Raw genomic sequence first — 17,342 nt, 5'->3', positions numbered from 1 at the left:
GTGTAAGTATATCAGTATAAAAAGATAGGTGAATGTGTGTGTGTGGGTGGACTTTGGGCCTCTACCTAAATCTTACCTCAGCACAAGAATGGTTTGTTTTAATAATGTGGCTCTGTATGATACTCACCTTTCCAGCATGATCACTGAAGATAGAAGGGTACATAAGAAAATGTGGTGAAGAAAGTGGATGGTGCCCACCTATTAAAAGATAGAGCACTGGGGTCTTAAAGGCTTGCAGATAAACAAGCAGCCATCTAGCAGGGAAGCAACAAAACCTGCATGGAAGAAGCACACCAGCCTGTGGGATCATGAGGTGTTGGTGGGACTAGGTAACAGAAGTTCAAAAGCAAGCAATCAAATAGATGTGAAGGAGTGTAGACAAAGTGGAGACCCAAAACCCAACTGCAAGACAATTGGACAGTCCCTCTCAGAAGGACCACATGGAAGGGATGATATGCAGTATAGCACTGATGAAACACATAAATACCCTCTAGTTCTTTAATATTTCTTCCCCTTACTATTATGGTTTTAGTTTTACCTCATTCATCTTGTTAGTACTTTGTATATTCATTTTTATAATTAGGATTGTTAGATGTATGAAATCTAAGATAGATGAACGCTTCAGAAACAGTATTGGAGTCTCAATAAAATGATAGAAAATAAAACAAAGCAGGGTTTCCTTTTTCTTTCCCCCACTGAGTCATGGTACTTGTCTGAGATATATTTTAAATGACAACAAAAAATTTTGTGGAAGACAATGAATTGCCTATAGTTTGACGTTTCTAATTGACCTATGAAGTGATTATCATAGACACACACACACACACACAAATTATTGGCCCAGGCCCTCTACCACACCCTTCTCAATATTTGTCATGCTTCTCTTTCCCTACCCAATTTTTGGCATACTGAGACTGGCAAATGTGAGGCCCTCCCCTTTCCTCAGTATAAGTGTTGGTGGCTGTGGGGTAGGAAGAGTGTGAAGTGATGGCGTGTTTGCTCAGGGCAAAGCTTTCTGAAGTCTGAGGAGCTGTCTTCCATATGTCCACTGGGAAAGACCTTGAATGGACCTTTCCAGCCCTCTGTGGGCAGTTCTCAGGCAGATATATTGTATCTGGATTGCTCTAGGGCAGTGGTTCTCCACCTGTGGGTTGCACCCCTTTGGGGGGGTCAAACCACCCTGTCACGGGTTTCCTGATTCATCATAGTAGCAAAATTACAGTTATAAAGTAGCAACGAAAATAATTTTATGGTTTGTTGGGGGGGGGTTCACCTCAACATGAGGAACTGTATGAAAGGGTCATGGCATTAGGATGGTCCAGTACCACTGCTCTAGAGTATCTGTGAAGTCTGCCTGTCTTCCACGTCACGACAACGAATGGACTAAATTGGATGCGTCTCAATTGAGATCACAGCGAACTAACTTATTCCCCGAGTCCCTGGAAGACCACAATACCTAGTATGATTTCCTTTGATTGTAAAATTTATGCATGCTGACTGAAACGCAAAATCACATCATTAAAAAGACACACACACGCCCTGCCCATGACTGCTGTCACATGTTCCGTTCAGACAATTGGTTTTCCAAATAGTAGCTATACTCAGAAAGATAACTTTGAGGAAAGATTGGTGTTTGTATTCAAATTGCAATATACATTTTCCCATTAAAGTCATCAAGAGGTTACCTTCTTGTAATCAGCTGTCATGTTGCAAGCACCAAATGTGAAAATGGAGTGGCCCCAAATGGACTGAATTTCTCAGGTTAAAATCTACACGCAGAACTTCTCACTCAAGAGTGAAACACCTTTATTCCTGTGTCAGCTAAATCTGCTAATTTCAGTACTGAAGGATTTGCCTTCTTGCGTTTTGGCAATGATTCTTACTAACTCTATATTTTGCAACTACTCCTGACTGGAAAAAAAATATTGTTTGCGGAACAATACATCTTAGGGATATGGTTAGTCAATAAAATCAATAGTAGGGTTCATTAGAACAAAGGGCTGTACAGTTATTATGATGAGGATTTTATAATGGTCTTATGCGAGCCCAGCAGAGTCATGCCCGGGAAATGATATAATACATACGATAATACTAATTCAGATGGTGACTTGTTCCCTTAAAAGGCATTCTTGTACACTGGTGTAGACAAGAAGTCAACATTTGGCCAACATGAATGACGAGCATAGAATGTTGTATCTGAATCAACTCGGACCCTTGTTATCCTGTGTTAAAATGTTTCTTTCAGGAGGTGAAATTGACTGCATGGATAAGGATGGCAATACTCCTCTCCATGTGGCTGCAAGATACGGTCATGAGCTTTTGATCAACACCTTAATAACCAGCGGAGCCGACACAGCCAAGTAGGTCGCTGCAAAACTATGGTACAGGAATGAGCACGGGTGGGAATCATGCCAGATGAACTCGGCCGTGCGGTAGCGAGTTCCCATTGATCGAGGTTAAGGTGAATCAGTACCATCACACAAACCACAAATTAAATTTGAAATAAATTAAGTGACTTCTCAGATGGGTGTAAGGTCAAGCCCACTTTATTTTTCAGCTACATCAGGACGAGGCTTGTGTTGGTGGTTTTAATTACTATTAACTTTGTGATTATTATTAAACTGCATCTTTAACTGCATTCCAATATTCTTTTTGTTTTTCTGGTTGTGAAAAAGAAAGCATAAATGGGCAAATTCTGAGTTTATTCTGGGCACTTACTTAGTTTTAATACTGCCACATGAGGTAGCAATTGAGTGAATCTACTACATTGGAGAGGGGACCTGAACTCACTTTGTTTTCACTTTTCAATGAAGACACACCAAGGTTGCCTTTCAATTCTGAACTTTGGGGGGAATTCAGAAGAGGTAAATCACCTGGGCGGCATCTTGTAATTCTGTTGGGCCGACAGCCCATTTAAAAGAACCTTGTGGGATAGTGTGGCGCGGCCCGTGAGAGCTGGGACTCCACAGGGTTGGCCTGTTTATTTCTGGATCGTGTGCATGTGCCTCCTTTGGCAGGGGCAGTCTGACCTCTAGTCTGTCACTCTCCGTTAGAGGAAGGCACCTGAGGGTTCCCCCTCTGTTGGGTTTCTGCTTTTCACGGCTTCTGACTTTTTGCAGTTTTGCAGTCTGTTAGGCAGTTGGAACTGAAAGCTGGCTTAGTGCCAGAGTGTTGTCGGCATTTTATAAAGGGTCGGCAGAGAGGAGAGAGCACAGAGACGTCCAGTATTTCTGAAAAGACTTCAAGGAGAGGATGAGTCCTGAGCAGGCTCTGAAGGGAGAGAAGGAAGTGACAGACACCATATGCCCACAGGAAATCAGGAACAAAAGATGACAGGAGTTGAACTCTGGGAAGAGGTGAGGGTGTTGATGGTACTTGAGGCAGGGCAGTGCAGTGATGGGAGCCCAGGCTCGAAGAAGCCCTGCCCTGGCCCCAGCCCAAGCTGTCTCTTGTCAGCCGTGGAAGCTGAACCCACTGCCAAATCTCCCTCTACCTCAGTTTCCTCATCTGAGAAATTGGAACAATGATAGTTCCTATGCATATGTGTTAGACAGGGTTCTTTAGAGAAACAGAACCAGGACACTTTGATAGATAGATAGATAGATAGATAGATAGATAGATAGATAGATAGATAGATAGATAGATAGATAGATAGATGATAGACACAGCACATAGGACTAGAACAGCTAATTAGCCCACACAGCAGTACAGAGGGCTCAGTTCAACTCACTTCTGTGGAACAGTTAATATACTGGAAGTCCTTCCACTCAATGAGGGCCCCAGGGTCCAAGGTTAAGGAAGTAGACAGCCGAGTCTTCCAAAGGGCAATGCAGGGAGTCCGACCACAGGCAGCAAACAGCAGGGTGGGTCACCAACAGTTAGCAAGACAACAAGATCCGACAGTCCCAAGCTCAAGCAATGTGCACACCAGCAGTGTGGTGAAGCAGGTGCTGAAGCTCTGGGGACATGATCCACAGGTTGGCAGTCCACAGGTAGGGTAACTCATGAGGTGAGGCAGAGAACTAATAGCCACATGCTGGTCTGATCACCAGAGAGCAAGAGAGAGAGAGGCGGGGCTGGCCGAGCCATTTATCTCTTTGCCCTCCAATCAAACTGTGACCTTCTTAATCCCACATGTTCCTATTGGCCAGGTTGGTACAATAAACCTATCACCGCATCTGTTTCTCATGAGGACTTCATGTTTCATTACTAGTGAAGCACGTGATATATAATGTCAAATGAGTGAAATCAATATGGTTGCTAATTTTATTGAACAAGGTCATTTGGGTAAAGCTCTTTGAATAGTGCCTGGCCCATAGTAAGATGTCAATAAATGTTAGTTTATAATTTTCTTATTTAATACTAAGTAGTAGGATAAAACTAAGGAGAGTCATAAATGCCTGAGTGAGGAGCTCTGCCTTGATTTCAGACACCACGGACAACAGTCATTGACATTTCTGGCAAGCAAGGGTTGGTGACAGTGCTGCAGGAGGAATTTTGTTTTATTCACCTGCTCTTGTGCAATGAAATGACTCTTTCCTAGAATGAGCCCAAATTTGAGACCCAAAGCCCATCTGTAGGCTACTGGACATCCCCTTACAGAAGGGTCTCGGGGAGTTGACGAGCCAGTCAGGGTGCGATGTAGCAACGATGAAACATACAACTTTCCTCTAGTTCCTAAGTGCTTCCTCCCCCCACTATCATGATCCCAATTCTACCTTACAAATCTGGCTAGACCAGAGGATGTACACTGGTACAGATAGGAACTGGAAACACAGGGAATCCAGGACAGATGAACTCGTCAGGACCAGTGGTGAGAGTGGTGATATCAGGAGGGTAGAGGGAAGGTGGAGTAGAAAGGTGGAACCAATTGCAAGGATCTACATATAACTCCTTCCCTGGGAGACAGACAACAGAAAAGTGGTGAAGGGAGATGTTGGACTGGGCAAAATATGACCAAATAATAATTTATAAATTATCAAGGGTTCATGAGGGAGGGGAGAGTAGGGAGGGAGGGGGAAAATGAGGACCTTATGCCAGGGGCTTAAGTGGAGAGCAAATGTTTTGAGAATGATGAGGGCAATGAATGTACAAATGTGCTTTACACAATTGATGTATGTATGGATTGTGATAGAGTTGTATGAGCCCCTAATAAAACAATTTAAAAAAATAAAGAACTAGAAGAAGAAGAAAAAAAAGAATGAGCCCCAATTTAAAAGGGTCTGGGGAGGCTGGAGTGGGATCATCTTTGAATCAGGGTTGGAAGTGCGTTATATGGACCACTCCGAGTGCATTCTATAACGAGTTACCATCATCAGTTCAACATTAGATTGAACTTGGTCCCCAGTGATCTTCTGAGCTTCCCAGGCTAGTGGTGCAAATAAGGACCGCAGCATGGGAACGAATGCACTGGGAGACAGGTTTTGATGGAGGGTGCAAGTTGGCTTTGGATGCAGTCAGGTAAGTACTGATCCTCTGGGTTTCCCAGAAGAGATGACAAGATATTGCAGCAAAAAGAAGGATGGTAGGAGTTTGACACATGGACAGCACTGTGTGGGGTGTAGAGAGCGAAAGTGAAGCCAAGAAGGACATTGCAGGATGAGGGAACAGCATTTACAAAGGCACAAATGTGTGAATGTATTGATAGCATAGCCTTATGGTCAGATCGGTTGTGTGTGTGTGTATTGAGATTCCATTCTTAGCTATTTTGAAGCCGTTAAAGGACAGGTCGGTGTAGAATAGGTTATGTTTAAAGATACCATTTGCACATATTAGAAAGATCGTTCAGGTAACAGCCCAGACCCACTGGAGGCGGTCCAGACCATAAACTTGGGCAGCTCCTTGCAAATGTCCAGGGAAGAAAAAATGAGAGGACTGAAACGGAAGCTGAGGCCCAATGGAAGAAGTGGTTGCTGACAAAATAGGATTAGCAGTGGGAGTCTCCTTTCAGAGGAAGAATCTGCCTCAAAGCCAAGGGCCTTTTTGATCGCGATGTTATGTGTTGAAAGGAGCAGCTCACATTATGGTCGGAGGGCTTGGCTGGGGTGCAGGAGGCTCTCACCAGTTCTGAGGTTCCCCGCCAGACCAAGGCCACCAAACCCGTGGATCATAAATGCTCACGTGTTCATATCATCTGTGCTATCTCCCTTTCAACTCTACGTTGCTCTGAGGAGTTTTGCCCACATAACCTCAACTTCCCAAGTTTCTCCTAAATATGAATATGCTTTAGGAATTAAAGGTAAAGTGAGCTTGGTGGTGTAGTGGGTACATGTTGGGCTGCTAAACTGCAAGGTCCGCAGTTTGAAACCATTCCTTGGGAGAAGGATGAGACTTTCTACTCCTGTAGAAAGTTGGAGTCTCAGAACCCCACGGGGGCGGGGGTGGGGTGGGGTTGTTCTTCCTAGTCCTACAGGGTCACTAGGGGTCCAAATTGATGTGATGGCAAGGTTTGGAGTTTTCTTTGGGGGTGGGTGGGTGATGGAGGTGAAGTGTTGAGTTTTTAATCCTTTCTGATAATTAAGAAAAAAAGTTTTATTCAGGAAGCTCAGAATTTATTCCTCAGAACTCGTTTACCTTCAACGTATCCAAGCGCACCCCAAGTGGCAAAAGAGCCTTCAGGAGCTCAAGCAGCTGGTTCTTCTGTTGGCTGGGCAGTGTCCCCGCTCCGGAGAGCCCACCTGCGTTCTTTTGCTGCAATATATCTGGGGATAAGACTTGCCTGCTTCAGTCCCAGACAGTCATGAAGGCAGGAATTGAGAGAGAGAGAGAGAGAGAGAGAGTGTGTGTGTGTGTGTGTGTGTGTGTGTGTGTGTGTGTGTGTGTGTGTGTGTGTGTGTTGGGGACAATGGTGTGACAAGCTAAACCACCTTTAGGGGGACAATATGAAATTGAGAGAGAAGAAGGTTGGGGAAGACTCAGTTTGCTAAAGCACCAATCTGACGCCCTGGAATCCACTGATCCCAGGCCTCCTTGTAGGTTTGTTACGTGGGTAGCTTCTGAAAAGGAGTAAAACAGACCTTCCCTTCTGTAAATAAGTAAGTCAGTGAACAACCTTTATGGAAATAGGCATCTTTCCACATAAAGAAGGTCAAGCCTCTTTCAAAAGAAGCTCTCAACATGACAAGTTCCATTGCCAGTCGTTTTGTGTTTAAAGGTTTACACATCAGTTTTCCATTCCGTAATTGCAATCTCCACAGTGCAACACTGCTTATCCCACGTCTTCCCAGCATCTCCCATTTCAAGCCCGCCTCCTTCCTTCCTAACCGGTCTGCACTTTGCCCCGGGGCAAATGCTGCTCTCTTGATGTCAAATGGTTATTGTTTTCCTTATAGACCTGTGTAAAAGGAGCCATGGGGGTGAATTCATTTCCAAACCTGAAAGGTGACTAAGGGCCATCGTCTTGGGGGTTCCATCCCTCTCCATCTGCCCAGTAAGCCTGGTCTTTTGAAAAGTCACACAGCGCGTTCTTAGGAGTCACTGGGATCTCCTTGTCTAGCCCTGTAAGGAAGTTCTTTTTATTGGTTCCGCTTCTCTGGGTGTTTAGTCAGAACCCGCTCTAGAACTTGCCTTTTTGTGCTCACGCAACTTCAAGTGGTGTCAAAGCCCTTGCACTTCTCTCTTCAAGTTTCATTTGGTTTGATTGGGGGTTTAAATTTGCCTCCTACCTTACCATGACTGCGCTCGTGCGTTCTCTGCCCCAACCACAGCAGAATTGAAGGGTTTATAGTTATGCAACTATAACATTCATTGGAGATTTGTTGAAGGCCTGCGTCAGCCCATGTGTCAGGTTGTGGAGTTACAAGGTTCTAATCTATTGAGGACAAGAATTAAACTAGAAAGTGCAATCTCAAGTGCTAAGTAGTATATTATCAGGGCTACGGTTGGGTACCACCGGGATATGGGAGAGCACATCTGGGGGACTGATCCCAGGCTGACAGGGTCAGGGACGGCTTCTGAGAAGTGATGGTTGACCAAGACTGAAGGGGGAGCAGGGATTCATCGGGTCATGGTCTGGAGAGGCATGCAGACCCTCAGTGCAATTGTTTTCATTGCAGTGCTTGAAGGACCAGAATAATCTGACTTGGATATGTAAGGTTTAAGACTAGGTATGAACTCCCTAGGCTTTGCACTCTAATATGGTTTAAAAAAAAAAAGCCCCAAACAAATTTACAACGCCCACCACCCCAAAATCACAGAACATAATTACAGACCCCAGCAACTTTGAAATGTACTTCCTGGTTTAACTATAGTGGCACCTATGTCAGACACCAACCTAAGGGTATCACAACAACCCCATAGGGTAAATGCTGTGGCGGTCTCTTTTTATAGGTCAAGTAAATGAAGTGGAGAGAGGTTCAAGGACCTGCCCAAGGTCACCTGGCTGGCAAGGGGAGGGATTAGGATGCCATCCGTAGCGACAGGGACCCTCGGGTTGCTGTTTCTCTGTATCCAATGGTATATTAGGATCTGCTTTGCCAAATTTAAAACCACCCTTTGCAGGGGGTTGTCGCGCTGATGGCTAAGGTGCTGGCCCTTAGGAAGTCGATGTAGACTGCAGGGGTGGAGGGTTTGCAGTAGCTGCAACAAAGCTGTAGCGCATTCGACTCATCATTCAACACAAAAGCCTTCAGTCAAACTCCTGCTGGATTGTGTGCACACAGAAGGGCCAGTGCGCTGCGTATCACTGCGCCACGCCTCCAACTCTGACGTGACACACTCACTTATTGAGTCCCCCTTGCTCTGTTCTCATTGGCCCTGGCATATTAAAGTAGCGCTGCACAGACCCAGTGCGATCCTAAATATAAGCATGGGGTGGGGGGAGGAGTGTAGCAGCTGTATGTGGTTAAGGTGGCCACTCAGTTGAGCCCAAACATGTATGCTGATGGCTTCAGATTATCCTCCATGTAGAAATTCTCTCAGGCGGTTCTTACCCCCTCCAGCTATTTCCAGAATCCCCCAGGGATCCACTGATTAGGTTGAGAAACCCTGTGAGAAAGAGCGGGGTGGAAAGAAAAGAAGTTTCAGGTGGAGCAGAGCGCGATTGGGCTGTTCGGAAGAAGGGAAAGATGTTGGGGGGCGGGTTCTAAAAGAAGCGGAAGTGAGGTGACAGACAAATCAAGGAGGCGCCTTGTAGCCACATAAGACTGTTTGGACTTGTTTTAAAAGGAACTAATGACCATATCTGTAGGTTCTAAGCCTTAGCGGTTCTCAACCCGTGGGACAAGACCCCTTTGGGGGTCGAATGACCCTTTCACAGGGGTCGTCCAATTCATCACAGTAGCAAAATTACAGTTATGAAGTAGCAAGGAAAATAATGTTATGGTTGGGGGGTCACCACAACATGAGGAACTGTATGAAAGGGTGGCTGCATTAGGAAGGGATCAGGCCTGATTGTTGTCATTTGCACCCAAATGTCTAGTAATTTAAGGGTACAAGATAAATACTTACAATAACACAGTTAAATGCATCATTTAGAGAATGATTAAAAAAGAAAGAGAAAGAAAGAAAAATCTAAAAAAAGAAAGAAAGAAAGAAAAATCATCCTATTTTCCTTCAGTGGGTAAAAATAAACCAGTCCCACTTCCCTCCGGGAGTTGTGAAATAATTAATGTCAAGGATTTTGAAATGTAGTGAAACAACAGAAATACTAGTCGATGAAGGTTTTTTTCTTGCCTCTTAAGACAGTGTATGCCAGATTCTCAGGAAGCATATGCTGACTACAACTGTAGAACTCACAGACTATTGATTGCCGGTTAAGCTGATCACAATGGCCAGGGCAGTAGTATTGCTAACATTTGTGATAAAAGCTTACCAGGTGCCATTCAGTTACTTTCTGTGCATTATCTAAACTAAACTTTATAATAGCGCTATGAAGCAGACAGTCCTTATATATGACTTATGGGAGGTAAAGTAGTTAAGTAGGGGAGCCAGTAGTTAAACCCAAAGATTTAGACCCCAAATCCACGATGTTAACCAAAATGGTCTTCACCATAGCGCCTAGGGCCAAGCAATGATTGGATTAAGAAGGCTCTTCTCTCTCTGATTCAAAGGGACAGCTTAAAAGAAGAAACCTTCTAATGGTACAAAGCCCTGTCCTCCCCATGGGCAGTCTTTCAGATCTCATTTATTCTGCAATAACTGGGTAAGGGATGCCAGCTAACAGCTAAATTACAAATAGCTAATACAAATGTGTCCCATTAATTTTATGCCTGGTCAAATAAATGTAGCCTTTTAACTGGAATAACTTATGCATTGTTAAGTTGAATGCTCTTGGGCATCTTTATTTCTTGATCTTCCTAATGAAGTAAGAATGATACTCCTTATTTGACTAAGACAGTCAAATCCTAATTTTAGTGCTAGAGGTTTTGTGATCCCTCCTTTATAAGCAATCCTATTTTATAAACAAGGGAGTCATTTTACTTGGAAATATGCGAATGGTTTCTGAGAGCATTCAGAGATTCCAACTTCTTTTATTCTCTCTCCATTCTCAACTGATAGCTTTCCTGTTTGAACGTAGCATCAAATTCAAATTTAAATGCCAGTAATACTTGAGTTTGGCCTATAATGTTACTTGAGTGAGTAATTTAGTGTGGAATAGAAATTGTATATCAAAAGTTTTGCTAAATCTCTTAAATGGATAGTTTTGCCTCTCTTATCTTCTGAGGTTCTAAGTATCAGTTATTAAAAATGAAATAAGTAACTAACATCAAGTAGGATATGTTATTTAAGAAAAAAGAGTTTTAAGTGACAAGTTTGGTTAGAAGTATTGAATTTGAAATTTGTTGACTATGCAGGTATGTTTTTGCTGATATTGTGGATTTGGTAAATGAGTCACAATTTTTTTTTGGTTTCCCAGTACAAATAAAAGTTATGGTTACCCTGTGCTTTTGGGTCTGTTTAATCTACAGTCGCATTACGAAAAGGCTGAAATGTTTTAAGAATTACCCAAATTGATAAGAGATGTGAAACGAGCTCATGCTGCTGGGAAAGTGGCGTCGCTATGCTTGCTCAATGCAAGGTCGGCACACATCTCCCCTTTGTGAAAACCTCAAGGTCCGCAAAGCACAGGAAAGCAAGCTTAATAAAACCCTGCAATATTGTTGCTGTGTATTATCACTTATACTCTTGTATGGCTTTCTCAATTGCTTTATTTTATAGTTTAATACTATTTTCTCCAATCCATTTGTTTGTTTTATTTTGCATAATACCTTTTTTATAACATGCTGTTGCTATTAAGTGCCATTGAATTGGTCCCAAGTCATAGGGACTGTATATACAACAGAAAAAAAACACTGCTCCATCCTCATGATTGTTATTATATTTGAGGCCATCATTGTAACCACTGTCAGTCCTTGACATTGAGCTTCCTTCTCCTTTGCACTGCCCTCTCCTTTACCCAGGAAGATGACTTTCTCTAGGGACAGACTGGTCCACCCTAATAATGTGTCCAAAGTACGTCACCCTCATTTATTTAACAGTTTTATTAGCACTATATCCACACATCATACAATTCAATAATGCAATCCTATCAACAAGAGTTGTACAATTGGCATCATAGTCAATCCTAGAACCTTTTCTTCGTCCTTGTAGTCATTGTTATTCATGCAAGTTTTTTTAATTGAGGCAAAAATATGCACAACAGAACATTCCACAACTTCTACTTGTCAAGCTCAGTGTCATTGATTATACTCTTCATGTTGTGCAGCCATTATTGCTATCCTTTTCCAAATTATTCTACCACCGTTGACGTAAGCACAGTGCAGTGCCCCTATGGACAGCTCTCTCCCCATCACCTTTGGTGACCCCTATTCAAGTCTGGTTTCCTTTCGTTCCTGGTGTTCTTGATATGGCACTCACATATATGCTGACGTGGTTCAGTCACCTTTAAAGTGAGCTGTGTAATCACAATCAGTTTTAGTGCTCCCTCCCCACTCCCATATTCATTGTTTGCTCCCCAAATCTCCTCACTCTCCCTATCTCCCACCCCCTACCCCTACATCCCCTATAAACCCCTGGCTCAGTTATTGTCTCTTTGCATCTACTCTTTCTGTGCTTCACAAACTATGTCATACTCATTTTGAGTGGTACTTCTCCTAAGATTTGTTTGTTCTTCTGGTAGTCTATGATACGAGGGGGTACCCAACATAAAATGATGTGGTGTGAGGGAGCTAGTGCATTTGGAGTTCGTTCCATCAGACTATTAATGAAGCTTTCTATTTAGAGGTTCTGAAAAGATTGCATAATCGTGTGCAACAAAAAGGCCTGAATTATGGCAGATGGGGGACTGGTTTTGCCACCATGACAATACACCTGCTCACGCAGCCATCTCAGTGTGCCAGTTTTTGGCAAAAACCAGCATGCCTCTCTTGCCCCACACACCTGACTCACCTGACCTTAGTCTGTACAACTCATTTTTGTTTCTGTGAATGAAGAGGGACATGAAAGGACAGCGATTTGATGACTAAAAGAGGTGAAGAAAAAAACGAGGGAGGTGCTGCCAGCCATCCAAACAGATGAGCTTGAAAAATGTTTCCAAGAATGGAATCACAGATTTGACAAATATATTAAGTGTAATGGAGAGTGCTTTGGTGGTAATAAGGTAGTTTTGTAAAAATATGTAAATACATAGCTATGAAAATAATCATTTTTTGGGGGGTACCCCCTCATCTAGCCAATATTCTTTGCCAACATTATAATTCAAAGGCAGAAATCCTTTTCAGATCTTCCTTACGCATTGTCCAGCCATCACGTGCCTATGAGGCAATTGAAAGTATTGTGGCTTCTATCAGATGCACTCATGGTGACGTCTTAGTGTTTTAACATTTTAATGTGGGTTGGTGTTTTTTTTTGCCTCAGATTTGACCAATACAATACGTACTTTGATTTCTGGACAGCTACTTCCCTGGGCATCGGTTGTGGATCCAAGTAAAATGAGATCCGTGACAACTTTGGTCTTTTCTCCGTGTATCATGATGTTGCTTATTGGTCCAGCTGTATGGATTTTGGTTTCCTATATGTTAGATATTATCCATACTGAAGACTGTAGGTGTTCCTCTTCATAGTAAGTGCTTCAAATCCTCTTGACTTTCAGCAAAATACTGTAGATTATTTCTTCAATCCTGGTGCTGGCCTCTTCATGATTCAGATTGAATAAATGTGGTGAAAGGATATAACCTTGACCCATATCTGCCCTTATTTTAAACCATGTAGTATTCCCCTAGTTTTGTGCAAGAAAACTTCCTCTCGGGTCTATGTACAGATTCTACACAAGCACTGTGAAGCATCCAAGAGACTCCATTCTTCACAGTGCTATCTATAATTTGTTATGAGGCACCCAGTTGAATGTCTTTGTATAGTCAATGAACTACAGATAAACAACTTTCCAGTGTTCTCTGCTTTTAGCCAAGAAGCAGCGAACATCCACAATGCAACTCCTCTTTCCACGCCCCCTTTGAATTCAGCTTGATTTCCAGCAGTTCTCCGTTGATGTACTATTGCAACTGTTTCTGAGTTATCGCCAGCAACATTTTACTTGCTTGATATGAATGATATTGTTCGATGATATTCACATTCTGTGTATCCCCTAAAATGAGCCCTGGTAAGCATGGGACTATCTGTTCTCATAAAGATCTACAGTCAGAAATGCTATCTAGGTCACGACGAGGTAGAATCAAATCAATAGCAGTGCGTTCAATTTGGGTATTTGAGTGGATCCCCTTTCTTACGAATGGGTGCAAAGATGGATTTCTTCCAGTCAGTTATTTCTCTTTTGAAATTCTTTTTTTTTTCTCTTTCAAAATACTTGACATCAGCTATTGAATGAGTCCAGTACTGCATTCGTTTTTTGAGACGTTTTAATTGATAGTCCGTCAGTTCCTACTGCTTCCAGTGAAGGTTGAACGTCTTCCTTTACCGCTGTCAGTTCTGGATCACATGCAGCCTCCTGAGATGGCTGTGCACTGGCCGCTTTTGGGCACAGTGACTTGTGGTCCCTTTCATCTTCTCTGATGCATTATTTAGGATTTTGCCCAAAGAACCCTTCAATATTGCAACTCAAGGCTTTTTCTTCAGTGGTTTCAGCTTGAAAAATGCTGAGCATAGTTTTCCCTCTTCGTTTTCCAACGCCAGGTCTTTTGCACGTTTCATTAGTATGCTTTCCTGAACTTCTTTGGAAAAATTTTGCCAGCTCTTTTATGTCATCATTTCTTCCATTCCCTTTAGGTGTCCTGCTTGGAAGAGAAAGTCTCAGAGTCTCTTGACATCCATTTTGATCTTTTCTTTTTTTCTTGTCTCTTTAACCATTTTCTCTTTCTGTGTGATTGATGTCTTCCCACGTTTCTTCTGGTCGGCGGTCCTTACTGTTGAATGCATCACACCTATTCTTGAAATAGGCTCTAAATTCAGGTGAGAGATAGTCAAGGTGTCACTTTGGCTCTTGTGAATTTTAGTTTTAATTTTTATAAAAGTATTGGGTGTCTACATGTTTATTTGCATATGTGTCTATATGTGTAATTAGACCATAAGGGAATCTGAACATTATTCCTTAAGCTCAGACACACGAACTTAAAATCATCTTAGAAAATATTATCTCCATATTCCTCTTCCAAAGTCTCTCAATATATTTAATCGTATCTGTTTGCTTTATCTTTCCAAAGCTAATAAAAGGTCTAGGTAAACTCACATTCGCTTAAAGTTCCACTTAGTTGAAAGCTTTTAACTCAGGTTGTACATTTTTAAAAATTAGTATGTTTCAGTCATTTCAAAAAAGAACAGTATAAATAATAGCATAAACAGAAAAGGATTTTCTTGTGCCCCAACTCCCTCCTCCTCCTCATGAGTGTCAAGGTCGTCACCAGTGCAATTGCTTTTCAGAATTTCCCTTTTGTAAATGATGAGAGAAGCAATTACAAGCAGCTCTCCTCGACATGACACTGCCCAACGACGGGCAAATTGCATCTCTTGATGGATGCCAGCTATTATATACAATGGGTGGGAAACCTCCGTACAGGGAGAGGGAAAGGAACAGAGCGACTGAGCAAAAACATGCCAATAAATAGCAGTAATTATGGAAAGAGAGCCTTGGGCTTTGCCGATCAGCCAGCACTGGAAAATAACTGACTCTAGGAGGGGCTACAAGATGTCTATGGGGAAACTCCATGATCTTTTCGTTCTCTTTCTCTAGGAACTTTTTGCAGCCCCTCATATAGACTTTCACCACTTCACCTACAAACTGTTTCTTTTTGAAGCATATGATCTCAAAACAGGCTATGACTTTCTGCTGGAGAAACTTGGGTGGTGGAAGCTGTAAGATGCCAGCAGTCCATATTGGCTTGTGTTGTGCAGAGGACTTACAAATCTGAAGTCCCATCACTTCAACGAGATGTCACGAGAATGAGTCACTCGCATGGCTAGGGAGGCTGGGGGAGCACACGGGAATCGCCCCGGGATGCTGTCACGAAGGACAGTTCGACCCTTGGATTCTGGTTCTTTGTTGAGTGAGAGGGAGTAGAATGGAGGGAGCAGGACTGAATTCCAAAGACAAAAGGCGCTGTCATCAGCAGGCTGCCTGTCCCTTCAGGTTAAGGGACCAGGCCCAAGGATTGTGTAGGATAGGGGACCAGTCTGAAATGTGCTCTGCTAGATTCTGCCTAAGATACAGTTAGGGAACAAATGCTAGGCTAATGAAATATATGCAAGGCAATGTTTCTCCCTCTTGACTTTTTGTGACTGGCATCTCAAGGAAGGTCAATGTGCAACATAAATGTCTCTTCCCAACATGACATTTCACTAGCAAAAGGTAAGCACTAGTTTTTACACTCATCTAAAATTTCAATTTCAATTATGTAGCCGCTACTAACTCTAAGCAAGATTCTCAGCACGCGAAAGCCTCTTTGTCTATCCATTCGAGGCGCAAACTCGGTTTCTCTCCCAAGTTGAGGCTTGCTGTCGCTCACCGCTGTTCTATCCCACTCTTCCTATTTGCTGCTTAGCAAATGTTGAAGGAATCAATGACTAGACATTTCTACGCTATAAGAAATCAGGAGAGGAAGATTCATTTTAAAGGGGCACTGTGTGAAATTAATTTTCTTAAACATGTACATTTCAGTGCTGTCCCCCTTAGCATTGTGGGTCAGTGAGGGGGCTCTGTGTCTCATGGTGGGGTCAGCCCCACGGTCCTCTGTGCATTTGCTGCTCCTTGCAGGAAGGTCATCCTCAAGGCTTGGTGGGTCAGGAAGTGTGCCCTGTCTCTCTCTTTCCCTCTAGTTTCCTAGCGTGTGGTCTGGGCAGGCCCCCAGGCTGCATCTTCAGTGCTGTCCTCTGTAGTGCAGTCTTCTGGGAAGGGGGTCGACATCGCTGGGACTGGAGCCAGCCCCGAAGACCTTTCTGTTAGTTTGCTGCTTCGTCCTGGTAAGTTGCCCTCGCCCTCAAGGCTTGGAGCCCCAGGTTGAGGTCTGGTCCCTTTCTCGCTTTCCTGTGGAGACATGAACAATACCCTCCCCGTGTGGGTTAGTGCCCTGTTCCCCCACTATCCAAGTCCTCCTTCTGCCCCACCTTTGCCCCTCCTTTTTAGTTGGCTGTCCTATGCATCCCAACCCCCACCAGATGCCTGTACCTCCCCCTGTGAATTGATGCATTTGGTGGCTTTTCCCCCATGCCCCTGGTGCTTTTTAAGCTTACCTCATTGGACTCATGTTGTACTTGTCCTTTTGTGCTTGGCTTACTTCGCTCAGTATGATTTCCTCCAACTTTTCCATGCAACGATGTGCTTCATACATTCATCACTGCTATTTTAGGGATTCGTCGCTTGATGGAAATTTAAGCTGTTTCCAATTCTTTGCAATTGTGAACTGTGCCACGATGAACACTGGGGCACAGGTGTGTGGTCATGGTCTGTTTCTTACTTCTTCGGGGTATATGCCCAGTAGGGGGATTGTTGGGTCATATGGTAGCTGGATTTCCATTTTTTAGGTATTGTCATATCGATTTCCATAATGGCTGCACATATCTATAGAACCACCAGCCGTGGATGAGAGTTCCTGTCTCATCACAGCCATTGGGTTATTTTTGAAGGTGTTAGGTGGTATCTCATAGTTGTTTTAATTTGCATTTCCCTTATGGCTAGTGATCAGGAACATTTTCTCATATGTTTGTTGGCCATTTGGCTTTCCAGCCTTATGAAACTTCTGTTCAGGTGTTTTGCCCACCTCCTCAATAGGTTTTTTTTTTTCTTTCTTATTGTAGGCTAACAGAGTATTGTAAATTTTAGTAAAAGGCCTTTGTCTGATGTGCCATTGCCAAAGATGTTTTCCCTGTCCGTGGGCTTTCTTATTACTCTCTCTCGG

At 43.1% G+C, this 17,342-nt stretch overlaps 1 protein-coding gene across 2 annotated transcripts in view; it reads left to right on the top strand.

Moving 5' to 3' along the window:
• The window catches only part of ANKRD44 (ankyrin repeat domain 44), a 225,414-nt gene that overhangs the window by 100,029 nt on the left and 108,043 nt on the right, over positions 1–17,342 (top strand). For both annotated transcript variants that reach the window (XM_045294783.1, XM_045294779.1), the window contains exon 9: positions 2,246–2,360. In XM_045294783.1, coding sequence (XP_045150718.1) covers positions 2,246–2,360 — 115 coding nt within the window. The remainder of the gene's footprint in view (positions 1–2,245; positions 2,361–17,342) is intronic.

Source organism: Echinops telfairi, unplaced genomic scaffold (assembly GCF_000313985.2).
Source record: "Echinops telfairi isolate 266 unplaced genomic scaffold, ASM31398v2 ScPeMD7_3;HRSCAF=10, whole genome shotgun sequence".
Lineage (NCBI taxonomy): Eukaryota > Metazoa > Chordata > Mammalia > Afrosoricida > Tenrecidae > Echinops > Echinops telfairi.
This window is presented reverse-complemented; position numbering and strand designations above follow the sequence as displayed.